We start from the raw sequence: 17,340 nt of genomic DNA, 5'->3' as shown, positions 1-17,340 counted from the left end.
ACACAGCAAAGGATCTAAAGACGGTTTTGTAGAGGATACAGGAAGCCAAACAACAAATCCTCTTGATCGCGCAAAACTATACACGCCATCTGTTATGCACACTGTCAGAGCGACGTGTTTGCTACACATCTACAGAATGACCCCAGTGTTTAAGGAACGTTGGAACTGAAAGATTACAACATGCACTGTAAAAAAAAGAAAAAGTTAAGAGAAGTCAAATTTTCAAGGTAACTATCTTCACTAGATTGTTGTACCGCAAAACGTATGAAATGGTGAGGGAAAGGAGCAACATCATGACATAATACGCACATGTTTAGCTGCACCAGAGGGACTCAACTTCCTAACAGATGGACAGTGCATTAAATATGCATTAAGTATCATCTTTACCTGGAATCATGTCTTCGTAAAAATGTTTTTAAAAAATGCAGTTTTGAGCTTTAGCTGGCTTCCATGCCGCTTTGCATATGTAGCGTGCAGATCTGTGAGCGACTATCTATCTATCTATCTATCTATCTATCTATCTATCTATCTATCTATCTATCTATCTATCTATCTATCTATCTATCTATCTATCTATCTATCTATCTATCTATCTATCTATCTATCTATCTATCTATCTATCTATCTATCTATCTATCTATCTATCTATCTATCTATCTATCTATCTATCTATCTATCTATCTATCTATCTATCTATCTATCTATCTATCTATCTATCTATCTATCTATCTCCATCCATCCATCCATCCAGCCAGTGACAGAAAAAATAAACCTACGGCCAACAATCCATGAGCAAACTGGCTACACCATATTTGACTTTTCACTGTTGATAATCAAACTATTACAATCAACAGTTGTCCTTGGTTCAATCCTAAATACTTGACTTGGGACCAATTTATACTGTTTCAAATCAATGGCTGATATCGTCAGACCATTGTGTGTGTGAAAGTTACTGTTAAAGTGACTTGTTGATTCTAGCCTCTCGTCTGTCCTCGGCGCCCTCAGTATAACGAGCGCTTCATGCCAAAACACACAGTGACCGTCAACAGCGTCAGCAGCTAATATACGTCAGCCGGGCGTCCTCTTTAACATTTTATGACTCTGATGCAACGCTGTGCTCTGCAGAATCAACTGCCCTGTTACACGAGATAGTTTTATCCCTTTGCACTTATTGCACCGTCGGTCAGAGAGAAACATAATGTCGATTCCTCTGTAAGTCTGGCACATATCGCAGAAATTTACAATAAAGTTGACTTGACTTGACTTTTCTTTAGTTAATAAAGACGTAAATATTACTTTACAGTATCATTGTATTTTGTAAGTTTTGCAGTGATTTTGTTTAAACTTATCAAGCATATCTGCTGGCATATGGTTGGCACTATCATTTCTGCTTTAAAAGGGGAAAAAACATGTTTTAATTTTTCTTTAAACCAATCACAATCGTCTTGGGGCGGCGCTAAGCCCAGGAAGCAGCAATGGTTAACTTGCGTGACCGCTACCAGATTTAAAAGATGTGAAAAATCCACGCCAACTCACAACGGTCGTGACAGTAAGTTTTCCATTATTTCCTGTATTGAGGGGAAGCTTTTAAACAGTACAGCCAGGAATAAAAAGGAGGTGTCATTTTCTGACCTAGGCTGTGTTCGAAACGGCATACTAACGTCCTCCCTACTACATACTCAACATGTATATACTACATACTGTCTACTTAACGATTGATTGTGTATGTGAGGTAAGTCGGACCGTTTACACTGAAGTATACTGAAGCAAAAAATTATAAAAAAAAAAACTTCTGTGTCGTTTGAAAAGACGCAATGCATTGTGGGGCTGTTGAGTAGGAAAAGTAACCTATCGATCCAAACACAAAATCTTCCCGGAAGTAAGTACTCATCCGGGCATTTCTCGCCTAAACAAACTCACAAACACAACCACAACATACTCAAATTAACGTCAAAGTTAGTATGAGTAGGACGATAGCAGGGCTTTTCAAACACAGCCCTAATCAACAATACATATCCAGTAAGCCAGACTAGCTGCTTGCTAACCCAGAATAGAAGAAACAAAGGTCTCCATTACAGTCTAATGGAACAAAGAAACTGCATTTCTTCCCAATTTAGTTTCCTGACTCTCTGTTAGCACAAAGAAAAGTTTGGCTTTATGTTAGTGTTGCTGTCACGAGCAAACCTCCCTCACTGCTCGCTCATCGCTGCACAGACGCTAATGGGATCTTAACAAACAAACAAAAACATTGTAAACTGCAGAGAACCGCTTGGAGCAAGATACAACAAATTAAGAATGCATGCAAGTCTAGATGTGTTTACGCTATCTGCTCCGTGCAAAACAACAAAAACAACTTCTTTCCTTCTGTGAAAACTGGTAAAAACTGTGAACAACAATCCTTCGACAAAGTGCATGGTGAGCGGCTCGGTGGACTGCAGGGTATGTTCAGGTGCATCTAAAAAAAAATGTTTTATATCATTGAGAAGTTCATTCAAAAAGTGAAACTTCCATATATTCTAGATTCATTACTTAAAGTGAAATACAGTATGTCAGGTCTTATGTATTCATTTGGATGAATAAATATATATTTTTTTTTTAGAATATTACATTAAACATATCAAAAAAAGGATTTATAATACAGAAATGTCAACCGTCTGAATAGTATGTTTATTCCAGAATAATTTCACTTTTAGTTTATTCTAATTTATTTTAGATGCACCTACAGTATACAGCATATAATGGGGAGGGTACAACCAGGGAACATAAGACAAGGTAGTGTATATCAAGAGAAAGATAGGGGGAGAGAGAGAGAGAGAGAGAGAGAGAGAGAGAGAGAGAGAGAGACATAGAGGAGTGACAGGGGAGCGACTACACAGTGATGACTGAGGAGACTCGGGGCCGACTGGACATTCTACTCACTTGCAGGACAGCTGGTTGATTCCATGTATGAAGTAACAGTCTCCTCCGTTGACACAGTAAGCTTTCTCCGAGTCGTTGCAGCGTCTCGCATGACTCACACCTTGAGACGATGGGGTGGTGGTGGTCACTGCTGTAGGGGGAGGGGGGGTGGGGGGGGACACAGGAGACAGAGGGGAAATAAATTAAGTCATAATGGGGCGTACCTGTTGCACAAAACTTTGGGCACCATACTGTACATAAATACATAGTCACTGTGGGCCCCTTATCTTCCTTGATCCAGGACTATTCATTTAAAAAAAAATTGTTATAAAGAATTGAGCCTGCAACTGTTCACATGAATCTGTTTATTAAAGGTGGAGTCAGAGATTCTGGAGAACGTTTGTTGTGGTGGTCACTGCTATCGGAGGGGGATAGCACAAAACTTTGGGCACCATACATTCTCTGCTGAAATGGAATTAGACAGTTTTTTTCTTTGGTATGTTATCCAGTATTATTACATGAGAGATTTCGTTACTCACTTGTTGTTTTCTCATAGATATTTTGACACATATAGAACGACCAAATTTAAATGTGCTTTATTTGAATAAAAAAAAAAACAACATTCATAGTAGCTAAATAAAAAGCCTCTGTGGGTATTTTCTACCTTGATCCAGGTCAAAACATTTTTTTTAATGAATAATCAAGTGTACAATTGTTAACATGTATCCGTTGTGTATATTAACACAGTCAAAACTGTTCATACCGAGTTAAAAAGTAATAATAATCAGTTATAATGGGTTTGAATAAGGGCCACATATACATCACTATTTTATGCTTACATAGGTAATTTGTATAGATATAATTGCCATATATCATTATAGCTATAATGCTGATTATTTAAGATACAAACTAATTTAGGTTCATGCGAAAATGCTCCAAAATAGATTTGATGGCTGTCAAATCAAACAATTGCTTATAACAGACTAAACCATTCTTCTTCTAATTTCATTTTTTCTGAAAGCCTTGACGAGAAGTGCAAACTTTAGGGCTCCTGCAACTCTGGTGTTCAGGTTTTAAGGCAGGCGTAGTAGTACATATACAGCCGGGGAAAAAATTAAGAGACCACTCCAAATGTTCAGTGTCTCTTGTTTGACTATTTAAAGGCATATGTTTGAGCAGAATGAACATTTTGGTTTTATTTTATAAACTACTGACAACATTTCTACAAAATTTACAATAAAAATATTGTCATTTAGAGCATTTTCAATAAGTAATGTAGAGACAAAGATTGAAGAAAAATCCATATCGCACTGTGCCACATACCTTTAGTGAGTTTCAAAGGGCTTAGTGTGACAAATCTATTTGCTTTTTTTGGGCAGGCATCTGTCACTTTGCTGCTGTTTTTGTGAGTGCAAAAGTGCATCAACCTGCTCCCCCACCCAGAGCACACTCCTGTCAGCCTTTGAACTTAAAAACAACTTTCAGGTATAAATAATTTATTCTATAATCCTGTTTTCTACTTTATTTATGTTCTGTAACCGGTGGTTTCTCTCAAGAGAGGTTTCAACACAACTTAAAATGGACTGATATGGATGGATGGATGGATGGATAGATGAATAGACAGATAGATAGACAGATAGATAGATAGATAGATAGATAGATAGATAGATAGATAGATAGATAGATAGATAGATAGATAGATAGATAGATAGATAGATAGATAGATAGATAGATAGATAGATAGATAGATAGATAGATAGATAGATAGATAGATAGATAGATAGATAGATAGATAGATAGATAGATAGATAGATAGATAGATAGATAGATAGATAGATAGATAGATAGATAGATAGATAGATAGATAGTCGCTCACAGATCTGCACGCTGATGATACTCGTAACGTTTTCTTGTCCTAATGAGTTTTCGGCCACACAGGTGTAGTTCCCAGAGTCTTCCGCCCGGACACGACTTATCTGCACCTTCGAGTTTTTCCTTCAGAGAAAAGGGGAAGAGAGAGAGGGAGGGAGGGGGGAGGGGGGAGGGAGAGAGAGAGGGAGAGAGAGAGAAGGAGAGAGAGAGAGAAAGAGAAAGAGGGAGGGAGGAATACAGAGCAGATAAAAAAGACAGTGTCAGTTATCGTTGTTTCAAAAGCAGCAGACTCACGACCGGATGGTAAATGTAATCCTTTTCTTCCAGCCCAGATAAGCAATAACAGGCTGATGATCCTGATATATAAATGTACCAGCTCATACAGCTAATGGACAATGATTCAGTTCAAACCACAAACAGGAACTGATTATGAGAAAAAGGCAACAAACTTCCTAGCAAAGTGTTAAAGGTGGAATCAGTGATTTAGGAGAACGCTTGTTGTCAAAATCACTTATGGTGAAAATCAGTGAATATCTCCTCATGATCCTCTACCTGGCCGAGCTGTGTGTGTGCGCTTAATGCAGAGCCTAGACTGTGTTTTCGCACAGAATTTCTTCTTGCGCGCACACAATACGGACAGGTACGGGGATAGTGAGGAGATATTCACTGATTTTGACAAGTAGTTATTTTACAACTAGCATTCTCCAGAATCACTGACCAAGTATAACCACACCTATAAAGGTGCTCTGTTACTGTCAAGTCAATGGATTCAAGGTGACGCGCCCTTGTTTGGAAGTTTATTCTTGTGATTCCACTTATTCATTTTTTTTATTTACCTTAACAGCATGTCACCCCCCCTCTCTTTGTGTCTCCACATTTCAACTCTGTACTGTCTAATAAAGCTTGAAAATGCCAAAAAAATTATCTTAAAATAAATAAATAATAACATTTACAAAATCAAGAGAGGGTGGATACTTTGAGAACATGTCATGACTGTCAGTGGAGTGTGGAATATGAACCAAAAACTCTACCACTATCCTCTCCATTGGCTCACTTGTTGGTCTTGATCTTGAGGTCTCGTCCTTTCTGGAGCTCCTGTCCGTCTTTGTACCAGCGGAACGAGGGGCTGGGGTTCCCCGACGCCTCACACTTCAGATACATCTTGTCCCCTTCAGTCAGAGTCTGGCCTCGCATGGGCCGCAGCTTAGGGGCAGAGGCTGGAGGGGGGAACCAGAAGCCTGCATTATTCACCATTCAATTAACACAGACGTTCAATTAATCTAATCTTGCTATATCATTGTGTATTTGGGGGTGGGGGGCGGGGTTGTGTGTCTATGTGTGTGTGTGTGTGTGTGTGTGTGTGTGTGTGTGTGTGTGTGTATGTGTGATGGAAATCTGATGGGTGACAGGGTTCAGATGTCAGGGTTTGAAACCTGAGCCAGAATGCATGTGAGGGATGGCTAAAGAATGGAGGCAAATCAATGATTGATACAACACGCACGCACGCGCGCGCGCGCACGCACGCACGCACGCACACACACACACACACACACACACACACACACACACACACACACACACACACACACACACACACACACACACACACACACACACACACACACACACACACACACACACACACACACACACACACACACACACACACACACACACACACACACACACACACACACACACACACACACACACACACACGGGGGTATGGTCTGATTCCTGAAAAGCACAGACAAAACTGATATCTTTTAGAGAGAAAAAATCTTTCCTTAGAAATTCTCTGCAGTAGATTTTCACTACTGAGCAATGTGGGTGTTAACGTATGTGTATGTGTGTGTGTGTGTGTGTGTGTGTGTGTGTGAGGGTTCTTCATCAGTCTCAGGAGAATTTCACTCCCTCTCTTCTCTCCCTTAGAAAACTACAACAGACTGCATCACTGACACAAGCGCAAGACGAGCACACACGAGCTAAAGCAAAGAGACAAGTCAGCACCATCCATTTACACACACACACACACACACACACACACACACACACACACACACACACACACACACACACACACACACACACACACACACACACACACACACACACACACACACACACACACACACACACACACACACAGGCTCATAGCTCCTCTCTGCATCCTTCCATTTACTCCTCTCTCACACACACACACACACACACTGTGGGCCTATATATATATATGTCTCCTAAATAATGTACTGTACATTTCACACAACATACTGAATTTCATATGCGGCACATAGCGGCTGAAAAAAACCTCATTACCCCAATTTAGGCTCTGTTTTAATATTTTAGCAGAAGGACTTCACAGGGCCTCTAAAACACAGGACACGGTTTAGGATTTCACGTAGTGGCAGCGTTTTAAATGTAACGTTATGGCATTTTCTCTTATAGTTTTAACATGAAACATTTGGAATAAGAGACATAAGACAATATAGGATAAAGGTTCTCCAGTCCAGATTGGAGCTTAGGACATGGCAGTTATACATAGTCCACTGGGCCAGCAATGTGACTACAGACCTCTGATTTAAAAGTAACTGTGATTCATATATGTCTGGTGTTGTGTTCATTCATGATTTTTCTCCCTGGTAAGAAGTATGAAAAAGTTGGAAAGACCTTTAAAGGCAGATTTAGTTTTCACATTGGAAAGAAATTAAATCAAATCTTTGCACCAAAAAAAAAAATTCTAAATACAAACTGATTATCTTCTCCTAGCAACCACCACCAAACATATATTTCAGGACTCTTGCGCTGATATTGAGCACAATTATGTCCAAAAAACACCAAAAACACTGTGGCACAGTTGTCTACTCAATCCCACATGAACTGTCCAGCTATACCCCTAAAACTACCTCCATTTGTTAATGTGTTTTAATCCCTCACTAAATATAGTCCCAAACTGCTGCACTTTAAAGTCTGTCAGTGCGACATTTGCTAAACACTAGCGTCTGGCTATTTCAGGAAACCACTGAACCCTTTTAAGATATAAAGCTTTATATGTCTGACCCATTTTTAAAACAGACAGAGGCAGACAGTGGAGGAATGTCTGCTGGTGTTGAGAGACGGACTGATGCATTGCAGGGATTGATTTACATTTACAAAAATGTACATTAACGCCATCTTATCCTTAAAGGTGCAGTCTGTAACTTTGGGTGTGTCAGAGAAGAGCATTTTCTATGAAGTTATATTCTCATAACTGAATAAACAAACTTTCCTCACAGGAAGGTTGGATCCCTGGAACACTGTTTGAAGTGAGAAAGCTTCTTGAAGAGTTACTGTTTCACTGTTGTTGTTGTTTACAGCAGTAGGGCCCGCACTTTGGTTTACAAACATATTCTAGTCTTATGTTTGGTTCCAGGTGCCCTCAAAATGATTTATTTTTTATTCATGATGACATTATTTAAGACTAAGAATAACATGTAGAGGAAATGTGTTTTGTAGACTTACTGCAGGCTCTGCAAATGTAAACAAATCCCCCTCAACTTAAAGGAATACTTCACCCATACGGAACAGGCGTTCTATCATTATAAAATCACTATTATAATATAATGAACGGTTTTTCTTCTCTCTGTCTTCCCTCAGTCTTCCCTTGGCCCAGCTGTCCTGTTAATCCTAGCCCTTACTGTGATGTCACAGTAAGGAAAATGTAGGGTTAGACAGTGGACCATAAAACACTCTTTCTGCCTTTTCTCAGGCTAGGATGAACCAATTTCCATTTTTTTTGCACATTTATACTAAATAGGATCTAAGAATTCAATACACCTTCATATTCCCACCGGTGAAGTAGGTCTTTAAACTACATACTGCACCTTTAAATAACACATGTTGAAGTTAACGGGGGTCAAAGACAAATAACCGCTCAAAGTGGAGGTATAAAGTAGACCCTTTAAAAAGTGCCATCCAGCAGCGCTCAGTTATATAAGCAGGATTTAAGTTTGGTTTTTAGCCTCATAACAGAACACGTCTTTAAATCCAGCTCTCACATTTCAGAAGATTTAGTGTGACACACACCCCACACCAAAGTAAATCAACCCAACATCACGACCAGACTCTCTCTCCCGCACCCCTCTCACTCTATCTCTCTTTCTCTCTACCTACCTCTCTCTCTCTCCCTCCCTTTCTCTCTTCCTCTCTCCTTCTCTCCCCCTCTCTTTCTCTCCCTCCCTTTCTCTCTTCCTCTCTCCTTCTCTCCCTCCCTCCATCCCCCTCTCTTTCTCTCTCTCTCTGTCTCTCTCTCATCCCCCCTCTCTCTCCCTCTCCCTTTCTCTCTCTATCTCTCCCTCTCTCTCTACCGCTCCCTCCCTCTCTCTACCTCCTTCTCTCTCTATATCCCTCCCTCTCTCTCTCTCCCTCCCTCCCTTCCTCTTTCTCTCTCTCCCTCTCTCCTTTCTCTCCCTCTCTTTCCTTCCCTCTCTCTCCCTCCATCCCTCTCTCTCTCCCTCTCTTTCTCTACCTCCCTTTCTCTCTCTTTCTGTACCTCCCTCTCTCTCTCCGTTTCTCCCTTTCTCTCTCTCCCGTTCTCTCTCTCTCTCCCTCTCCCTCCCTGTCTCCCTCTCTCTCTCTCTCTCTCTCCCTCCCTCCCTCTCAGTGGCTCCTCTCTTGTAATGAGTTATGCAAAGGGATAGCACTATATGTGTCACTGTCATCATATATCTTTGGAAATAATTTGCTGCTATTTTAATAATTCCCTGAAAATACCCCAATAGCCGGCGGTGGTACTTTCTTTTCTGTTTTAAGGCTACAGATGCATCACTATGTATTTTGTATTATGAGTATTATGTCTCAGTAAGGCAGACCTGGTGCCATGGGAGGGTCATAAGGCAAGGCACGCCCATTTGAAATCACATACTGTATATATACAAAAAAATTGAAGATAATTTTTGGGCATTTTCAAGCTTTATTAGATAGTACAGAGTTGAGATGGGGAGACAGAGAGAGAAGGGGGATGACATGCAGTAAAGGTCCACGGGTCAGATTTGAACCCGTGACCACTGTAACGAAGGCCGGAGCCAATATGGTAAGCCCTCTATCCACTAAGCCTTGTATATATCATTTTTAACATCATTTGTATTTCCATTCTTTGTATATATTTCTATTTTAAGATAGGAGCAACTGTAACTTAACGGAATTTAAGGTAGAGAGCGATTCTGGATAATGCTTGTCTGTGGGCATATTGCTAGCTACGGTGGGCCCCCTTTGTTTACGTACCCTTGGTTTACAGAGCCTAGGCTGTGTATTATTACCAATTTTTTTTTTCAGTGCACAGTATTGTCAGGAAGTGGATCGTGAGGAGATGATAAATCCAACATGCAGCATTACACTTATCAAGCTGAGCCTCTTCTAGACCCACGACAGAATGACAGTGCTAGGAGAACGTCATTTCAGGAAACACTTTGACTGTGTGTGTGTTTGTGTGTGTGTGTGTGTGTGTGTGTGTGTGTGTGTGTGTGTGTGTGTGTGTGTGTGTGTGCCTGTGTGTGTGTGTAGCTCACATTTAAGACAAGGAACCAGGAAGCTTTATTCAATTGGGAATGCATTAAGACAGAAATCTCTGTTGATGACAAATAGCTTTTCTTGGTCAAACCAGCATCCCCCTTCGCTGTTTACATACAATACTTTGCTTTGGATATTTTGCAGCAGGCAATTAGGAAGTCACGGGAACTGTAATCTAATAACAGTGTAGCATACGTGGAAAAGAGATGAGTTTTCATTGTGGGAGGGGCGACTTTAGGCCTATTCCACTAGTATAGAACTGACATTTAGACTCACAATGAGAAAATAGCTCCGGGAATAGTAATATCTGTTTGTATTGCACTTTGAAAAAAAATGTAAGTTGAAAAGTGTTTGACAGTCCGTAAACACATTAGAACAACCACCAGTAAATTAAGAAATGCCAACAGACAGAAGAAGGGAAAATATAGCAAAGAAGACCTAAATAGCAGAGCAGAGTCAAATACATAGCCTACATAAGAAGTATTTCCTTTCAGAAAACACCTCACTATTGGATCAGGCCATATTAGGCCATATCCACAGACACATGGATATTTAAAAAAATAAACGCGTTTTTCCCCCTCCGTTTTTCAGAATAATTGCCTACACTGGTTAAGAAAAAAACCATTTACCTGTTGACATGGCCCTAGTTTAAACTTGAAGCTTTTTCATGTATTTTACCGTAACATAACATTTGAGTCCATATAAAAAAAGGTGCTGCACTAGTTACTTTACACAAACTACAGTTAACACATATTTGTATAGTTTCACTGTGGTATGAAGCATGAAGCGAAACAAGAAACCAGTCCGAAAGCAGACAGAAATTATAGTTAATTTAAGAAGCGTGTGGGAGAAAGGGAGTGAGGTGTTAAAACCAAATTTATGTTCCCGCAGATTTTAATATTTTCTTACTAAGCTTAGCAACTGACACGCACAAACACACACACGCACACGCACACACACACACACACACACACACACACACACACACACACACAGCGAGTAGGAGGTTAGGAAACACAGCAGGAGAAGGAGAGGACAGCCAGTGTTGAATAACAGTCAATCCTTCTGTCAATGTATTTACCAATTCCTTTCAAACTACCTCAAGTGGTCAATTCAATCACATCTACAGAAGCGCTGCACAGCTTCGGTTTCTCACTGCCTCAGATCCTCGTTAACGGTAAATATACCCTATACATAAACATTTTGTGTGCACATCAGCATATTTTGTATCACGATAAATTTCTTGTATGACAGATAGGTACATAGAGATAGATAGATAGATAGATAGACAGACAGACAGACAGACAGACAGACAGACAGACAGACAGACAGACAGACAGACAGACAGACAGACAGACAGACAGACAGACAGACAGACAGACAGACAGACAGACAGACAGACAGACAGACAGACAGACAGACAGACAGACAGACAGACAGACAGATACAGTATCTCACAAAAGTGAGTACACCCCTAACATTTCTTCAAATATTTCATTATATCTTTCCATGCGACAACACTGAATAAATGACACTTTGATACAATGTCAAGTAGTCAGTGTACAGCTTGTATAACAGTGTAAATTTACTGTCCCCTCAAAATAACTCGACACACAGCCATTAATGTCTAAACTGTTGGCAACAAAAGTGAGTACACCCCTAAGAAAATTTTTCCAAATTGGGCCCAAAGTGTCAATATTTAGTTTTGCCAACATTATTTTCTAGCACTGCCTTAACCCTCTTGGGCATGTAGTTCACTAGAGCTTCACAGGTTGCAACTGGAACCCTATTCTACCCATTCATGACGACATCAAGGAGCTGGTGGATATTAGAGTCCTTGCGCTCCTCCACCTTCTGTTTGAGGATGCCCCAAAGATGCTCAATAGGGTTTAAGACTGGAGACATGCTTGGCCAGTCCATAACCTTTACCCTCAGTTTCTTTAGCAAGCCAGTGGTCGTTCGGAGGGGTGTTTGGGGTCGTTATCATGTTGCAGTACTGCCCTGCGGCCCAGTTTATGAAGGGAAGGGATCATGCTCTGCTTCAGTATGTCACAGTACATGTTAGAATTCAATGAACTGTAGATCCCCAGTGCTGGCAGCACTCATGCAGCCCCAGACCATGACACTCCAACCACCATGCTTGACTCTAGGCAAGACACACTTGTCTTTGTACTCCTCACCTGGTTGCCGCTCCACACTCTTAACACCATCTGAACCAAATAAATGTATTTTGGTCTCATCAGACCACAGGACATGGTTGCAGTAATCCATGTCCGTAGTCTGTTTGTCTTCAGCAAACTTTTTGTGGGGTTTCTTTTGCATCATCTTTAGAATAGGCTTCTTTCTGGGATGACAGCCATGCAGACCAGTATGATGTTCTAATGATGCAGAGTGCGGCGTATGGTCTGAGCACTGACATGTTGACCCCCCACCCCTTCAAGCCCTTCAGCAATGCTGGCAGCACTCATACGTCTATTTTCCAAAGCCAACCTCTGTGTACGACGCTGACCACGTGCACTCAACCTTCGTAAACTGGGCCGCAGGGTGGTATTGCAACATGATAACGACCCCAAACACACCTCCAAGACGACCAGTGGCTTGCTAAAAAAGCTGAGGGTAAAGGTTATGGCCTGGCCAAGCATGTCTCCAGACCTAAACCCTATTGAGCATCTTTGGGGCATCCTCAAACAGAAGGTGGAGGAGCGCAAGGTCTTTAATATCCACCAGCTCTGTGATGCTGTCATAAATGGGTGGAAGAGGGTTCCAGTTGCAACCTGTGAAGCTCTAGTGAACTACATGCCCAAGAGGGTTAAGGCAGTGCTGGAAAATAATGGTGGCCACACAAAATATTTACACTTTGGGCCCAATTTGTACATTTTTTCTAAGGGGTGTACTCACTTTTGTTGCCAGCAGTTTAGACATTAATGGCTGTGTGTCGAGTTATTTTGAGGGGACAGTAAATTTACACTGTTATACAAGCTGTACACTGACTACTTTACATTGTATCAAAGTGTCATTTCTTCAGTGTTGTCCCATGGAAAGATATAAAGAAAAATGTGAAGAAATGTGAGGGGTGTACTCACTTTTGTGAGATACTGTAGATAGATAGATAGATAGATAGATAGATAGATAGATAGATAGATAGATAGATAGATAGATAGATAGATAGATAGATAGATAGATAGATAGATAGATAGATAGATAGATAGATAGATAGATAGATAGATAGATAGATAGATAGATAGACAGATAGACAGATAGATAGATAGATAGATAGACGGATACTTCACTGATCCTTTAGGAAATGCTGATAGTTGATGTGTGTACAACAAAGTGAGTATAGAGAGTTGAACTGCAGTATTGAACCTGCTAAAAATTAACATATTTCAGAAATTGATACTACCACAGAATAGCTCCACTTAACAGCCATTAACATGAGACTCTGAGGTGAGACCATCAGGCAGGTTAATTGTGGGAATGAGTTGAAATGAGTGGTGAGGAGTGATATAGGTCAATCTGAAGTAGCTGTGAGTGGTGACCCTGGTAACCAATGAGCTAATCCCATTCTGGAACGCTCGGGAAAAAACATGGCCATGTTTTCAGCTTGAGAATGTCCCTGCGTTCCAATCCCCATACTTCCATACTATTTAGTGCGCCAGAAAAAGATTTAGGATGACCCAATACATGCACGTCAATTGTAGTATGCTGAAAATACATAAATGCCCCACTAACTCCAATAGGATTTTAGAGTATTCGTCTTTATTCTTGACATTTCTCGACATAATGCATGAAAAATCTTCCTTATCTGATTTTTTTCTCTCTCATGTGGCCCTAAAACTCTTCTGTACTTTAGTATGTAGTGTAGTAAAAAGAAAGAGTATGTAATTTGGAACGCAGGGTGTTTTTTGAAAACTAGAAGGAAATTACCCTTCATGGATGTGAGACACCCGCATTTCATGGGTGCTTGTTGTGCTACGGTGTCCGATTGATTTGAATCACTACAAATTCCCACTCCGGTGTAAACATCTGACGAAATACTTCCAAGTCCCTTCAGGTTTTCAAACATCCCTGTGAGGCCGTCCTTGAGAAAATTATTCATACATTCAAATTGATCCCGATGGAAATCAGTATTAAGGCGAGACACTGCAGGCAAAAACAATGTTTTTTTCAACCAATCAATTTCAGATTTTTGGCTATTTTGTTTCTATAACATGTTTTTTTTTCATAAAAGTATAAATAAAAGGTCCAACATGTACATTTAGGTGTTTATTTGACTAAACCTTGTCTGTTTTCATCTGTGTATTTCTCCTATACAACCATCTTTAACGGCAATTATCTCAATGTTAGTTTTTTTTAAAACTCTGAATCAAACGTTTCAACTTCTAAAGCACTTACATTAACTTGCTTTCCATACTCATTCTTCGCACTATTCTGAAGATTATTACAGAACGATTTGTTCATACGTTGTTAATGGTCTGATTTATAATACATGTTGTTCTTAGAAACACGCTTGAAATGCATTTTTAAGACCTGTACATAGTTTTTTATATTATTATGTCTTGACTCTTATCCACAGGTGCATTCATTTGAAACTAGATTCAAAGATGTATGATCAATGCAGAATTTCACTGATCTTATTGACAGTCATTTTTTTTAACAGTTATATCTTGAATTGCAAAGCCGTAAAGAATACAAAACGACCTCTATGCACACTCAACTCCTAAACACAAATGCTGAGTAGTATGAATCTACAGTGACGGGTTCTCCATTAAGTCTTAAAACAAAGCTCCCTCTATGCCAGAAACACATTAGCACCTATAGGGTACTTTAGTACGTTGGACAGATTATATTTGAAATAAGTCATTCTATTGATGTATTGCCTATCGTTCATTTTCTAGAGCCATAATTACCAAAGGAACATGTAAGGCAGCTCAAGAATCGCACTACAGGCCAAAACAATTAGCCTTTGAGTTTGAATAAAGCACACACTCTTATAAACACCTGAGACTTTCTTACAAGTTTACATTTTTCGAAATGTCCTTGAGTTTAGTGCAATAAAGCAATAACTAAAAAATATCTCAATATCATTTTTCCCTGATAGAAATTTAACAAATGTTTATTAAAAGTTGGATACAATAAATCCACCCACTAATGCACCTTAACCGCTAGTTGCCAGTTGCCAGTTAAACAAAAGAAGAAGATGAACAGCCAATCACGTGGCAGGAATAGAGGTGGGCGTGGCTGATGGGCTTGTAGTTGTAGCGAAAATTGACTTCATACGATAAAATATAACTTAATTGTCAGAGCAAGTCTGAAATGTGTCTCTTGCATCGCAGCAACTCCATTTACAAATACACAGAAAAGGCAAGCTTTAAGACATCAAGACAAGACCCGGTAATTTGGAGATATTTCGGCCTTTTACCATCCAACTAAAAACAGAGCAGGCACGATTTGAAACAATATGTGAAACAATATGAGCCAATAGAACAGGCAGAAAGGAAGAAATGACTGAATGTCCCAAACCAGAGCTGATAGTTGAGGAAAGACAAGCACCAGGCCAGTAAGTGACGAGCCAGCAGCAAACTATCGGATCAGCGTTAGCTTAAACTGCTTTTCACTTTCAATCTAGAGACACAATCACACATTAAAACCTGAAGCAAACTTTGGGATCACATTTACCCTGATAATTATTGATATATCGCCTGATATGAAAAAATATATAATCATAATAACTTTTATGGCCATGTCACCCAGACCCATCTGAGTTATTTAAGAATTTCTGCGTAACTTTAAATTCTTTAAAAACATGGTTACGTTTTCTTTAGAGATTTATTTGGTAAAATATGAAATACTTATAATTTGTGAGGTATGCATAGACATTCAGAGACATCAGCAACTTCAACAAATATATAAGAGTTAGGTAAACCATATAAAACACTCCAAAACCTCCATAATGCTATAATAATAATGGCATTTTAAATTACTATCTGACCTTTGAATGGTTGTAAAAAAAGGGAAATCCTATTTTTCCATCGGCTTCATAAGGTTTTTTACCTGTGAATTTATTAGTAAATAGACCAGAGAACATCGGAGTCGGTTAATAAATCCTGAGGGCGCTGTCAGAACCTCTTCTTCTGCCTCGCAAAAATGCCTATTTCTGGCAGCACGGCTTGCCAACAAGCACAGAGAAAATATTAGGGATGAAACAGAAATACATTTTTAATTGGCTTAATTTGGAAATGTTGTGTTTGGGGTTTAGTTCGATAAAGAAATCTTGTTATTACTGCAGATATATATATATATATGAAAGTCAGTTATGCATAAAAGAAGACTGTGAAATACATGTACACAAACGCAATTAGAGTAGATTCACACATCCAGCCCATCACGCCAGCTACAAGCATGCCTTAACAAGTCTAATTCTGTAGCTGCGATTGACACACACAGATTTATTGCACACTGTGAATGGTGTGTGTGTGTGTGTGTGTGTGTGTACAGTATGTGTGAGAGAGAGTAAAACATAGTGCCTGCATGAGAACATGTATGACGCACAGATGTGCACGTGTGCAATTTATTGTCTGCACTGATGGATACATGTGATGTTCTGCAAATTTGTACCGAAAGTGTGTGTGTGTATGAGTGTATGAGAGAGAGATGGTGTGTGTGTGTGTGTGTGTGCGTGTCTGAGTGCGTGTGTGTTAGTGTATGTGCGTGTGTGTGTGTGTGTGTGTGTGAGTGTATGTGTGTGATCGAGAGTGTGCTGTGTGTGTGTGTGTGTGTGTGTGTGTGTGTGTGTGTGTGTGTGTGTGTGTGTGTGTGTGTGTGTGTCTGTGTGTGAGCGCTATAAGTTGCTGATCCAAGCCTTCTGTATAACTGAGTGATGGGAGAATTCCTCAGTGAGTGCACAGAGGGGTGGGGGTGGTGAGCAGCTACAAATGGACAGCAGCGTCTGACCAATAGGCTGTGACCGGCCGGCTCCAGTAGCCAATCACGCGTGACCAGCTCTCCCATCAGCCGTCCATCAAG

General features: G+C 40.0%; 1 protein-coding gene across 1 annotated transcript in view; it reads right to left on the bottom strand.

Annotated features, from left to right (window-relative positions):
* nrg2b (neuregulin 2b) overlaps positions 1–17,340 on the bottom strand; it is a gene marked incomplete at both ends in the record, with an annotated part of 59,633 nt that overhangs the window by 22,652 nt on the left and 19,641 nt on the right. The window contains 3 exons of the mRNA XM_080036175.1: positions 2,920–3,049; positions 4,775–4,893; positions 5,825–5,987. Of these exons, the coding sequence (XP_079892301.1) occupies positions 2,920–3,049; positions 4,775–4,893; positions 5,825–5,987 (412 nt within the window). The remainder of the gene's footprint in view (positions 1–2,919; positions 3,050–4,774; positions 4,894–5,824; positions 5,988–17,340) is intronic.

Source organism: Ammodytes marinus (genome assembly GCF_949987685.1).
Source record: "Ammodytes marinus genome assembly, chromosome: 10".
Classification (NCBI taxonomy): domain Eukaryota; kingdom Metazoa; phylum Chordata; class Actinopteri; order Uranoscopiformes; family Ammodytidae; genus Ammodytes; species Ammodytes marinus.
This window is presented reverse-complemented; position numbering and strand designations above follow the sequence as displayed.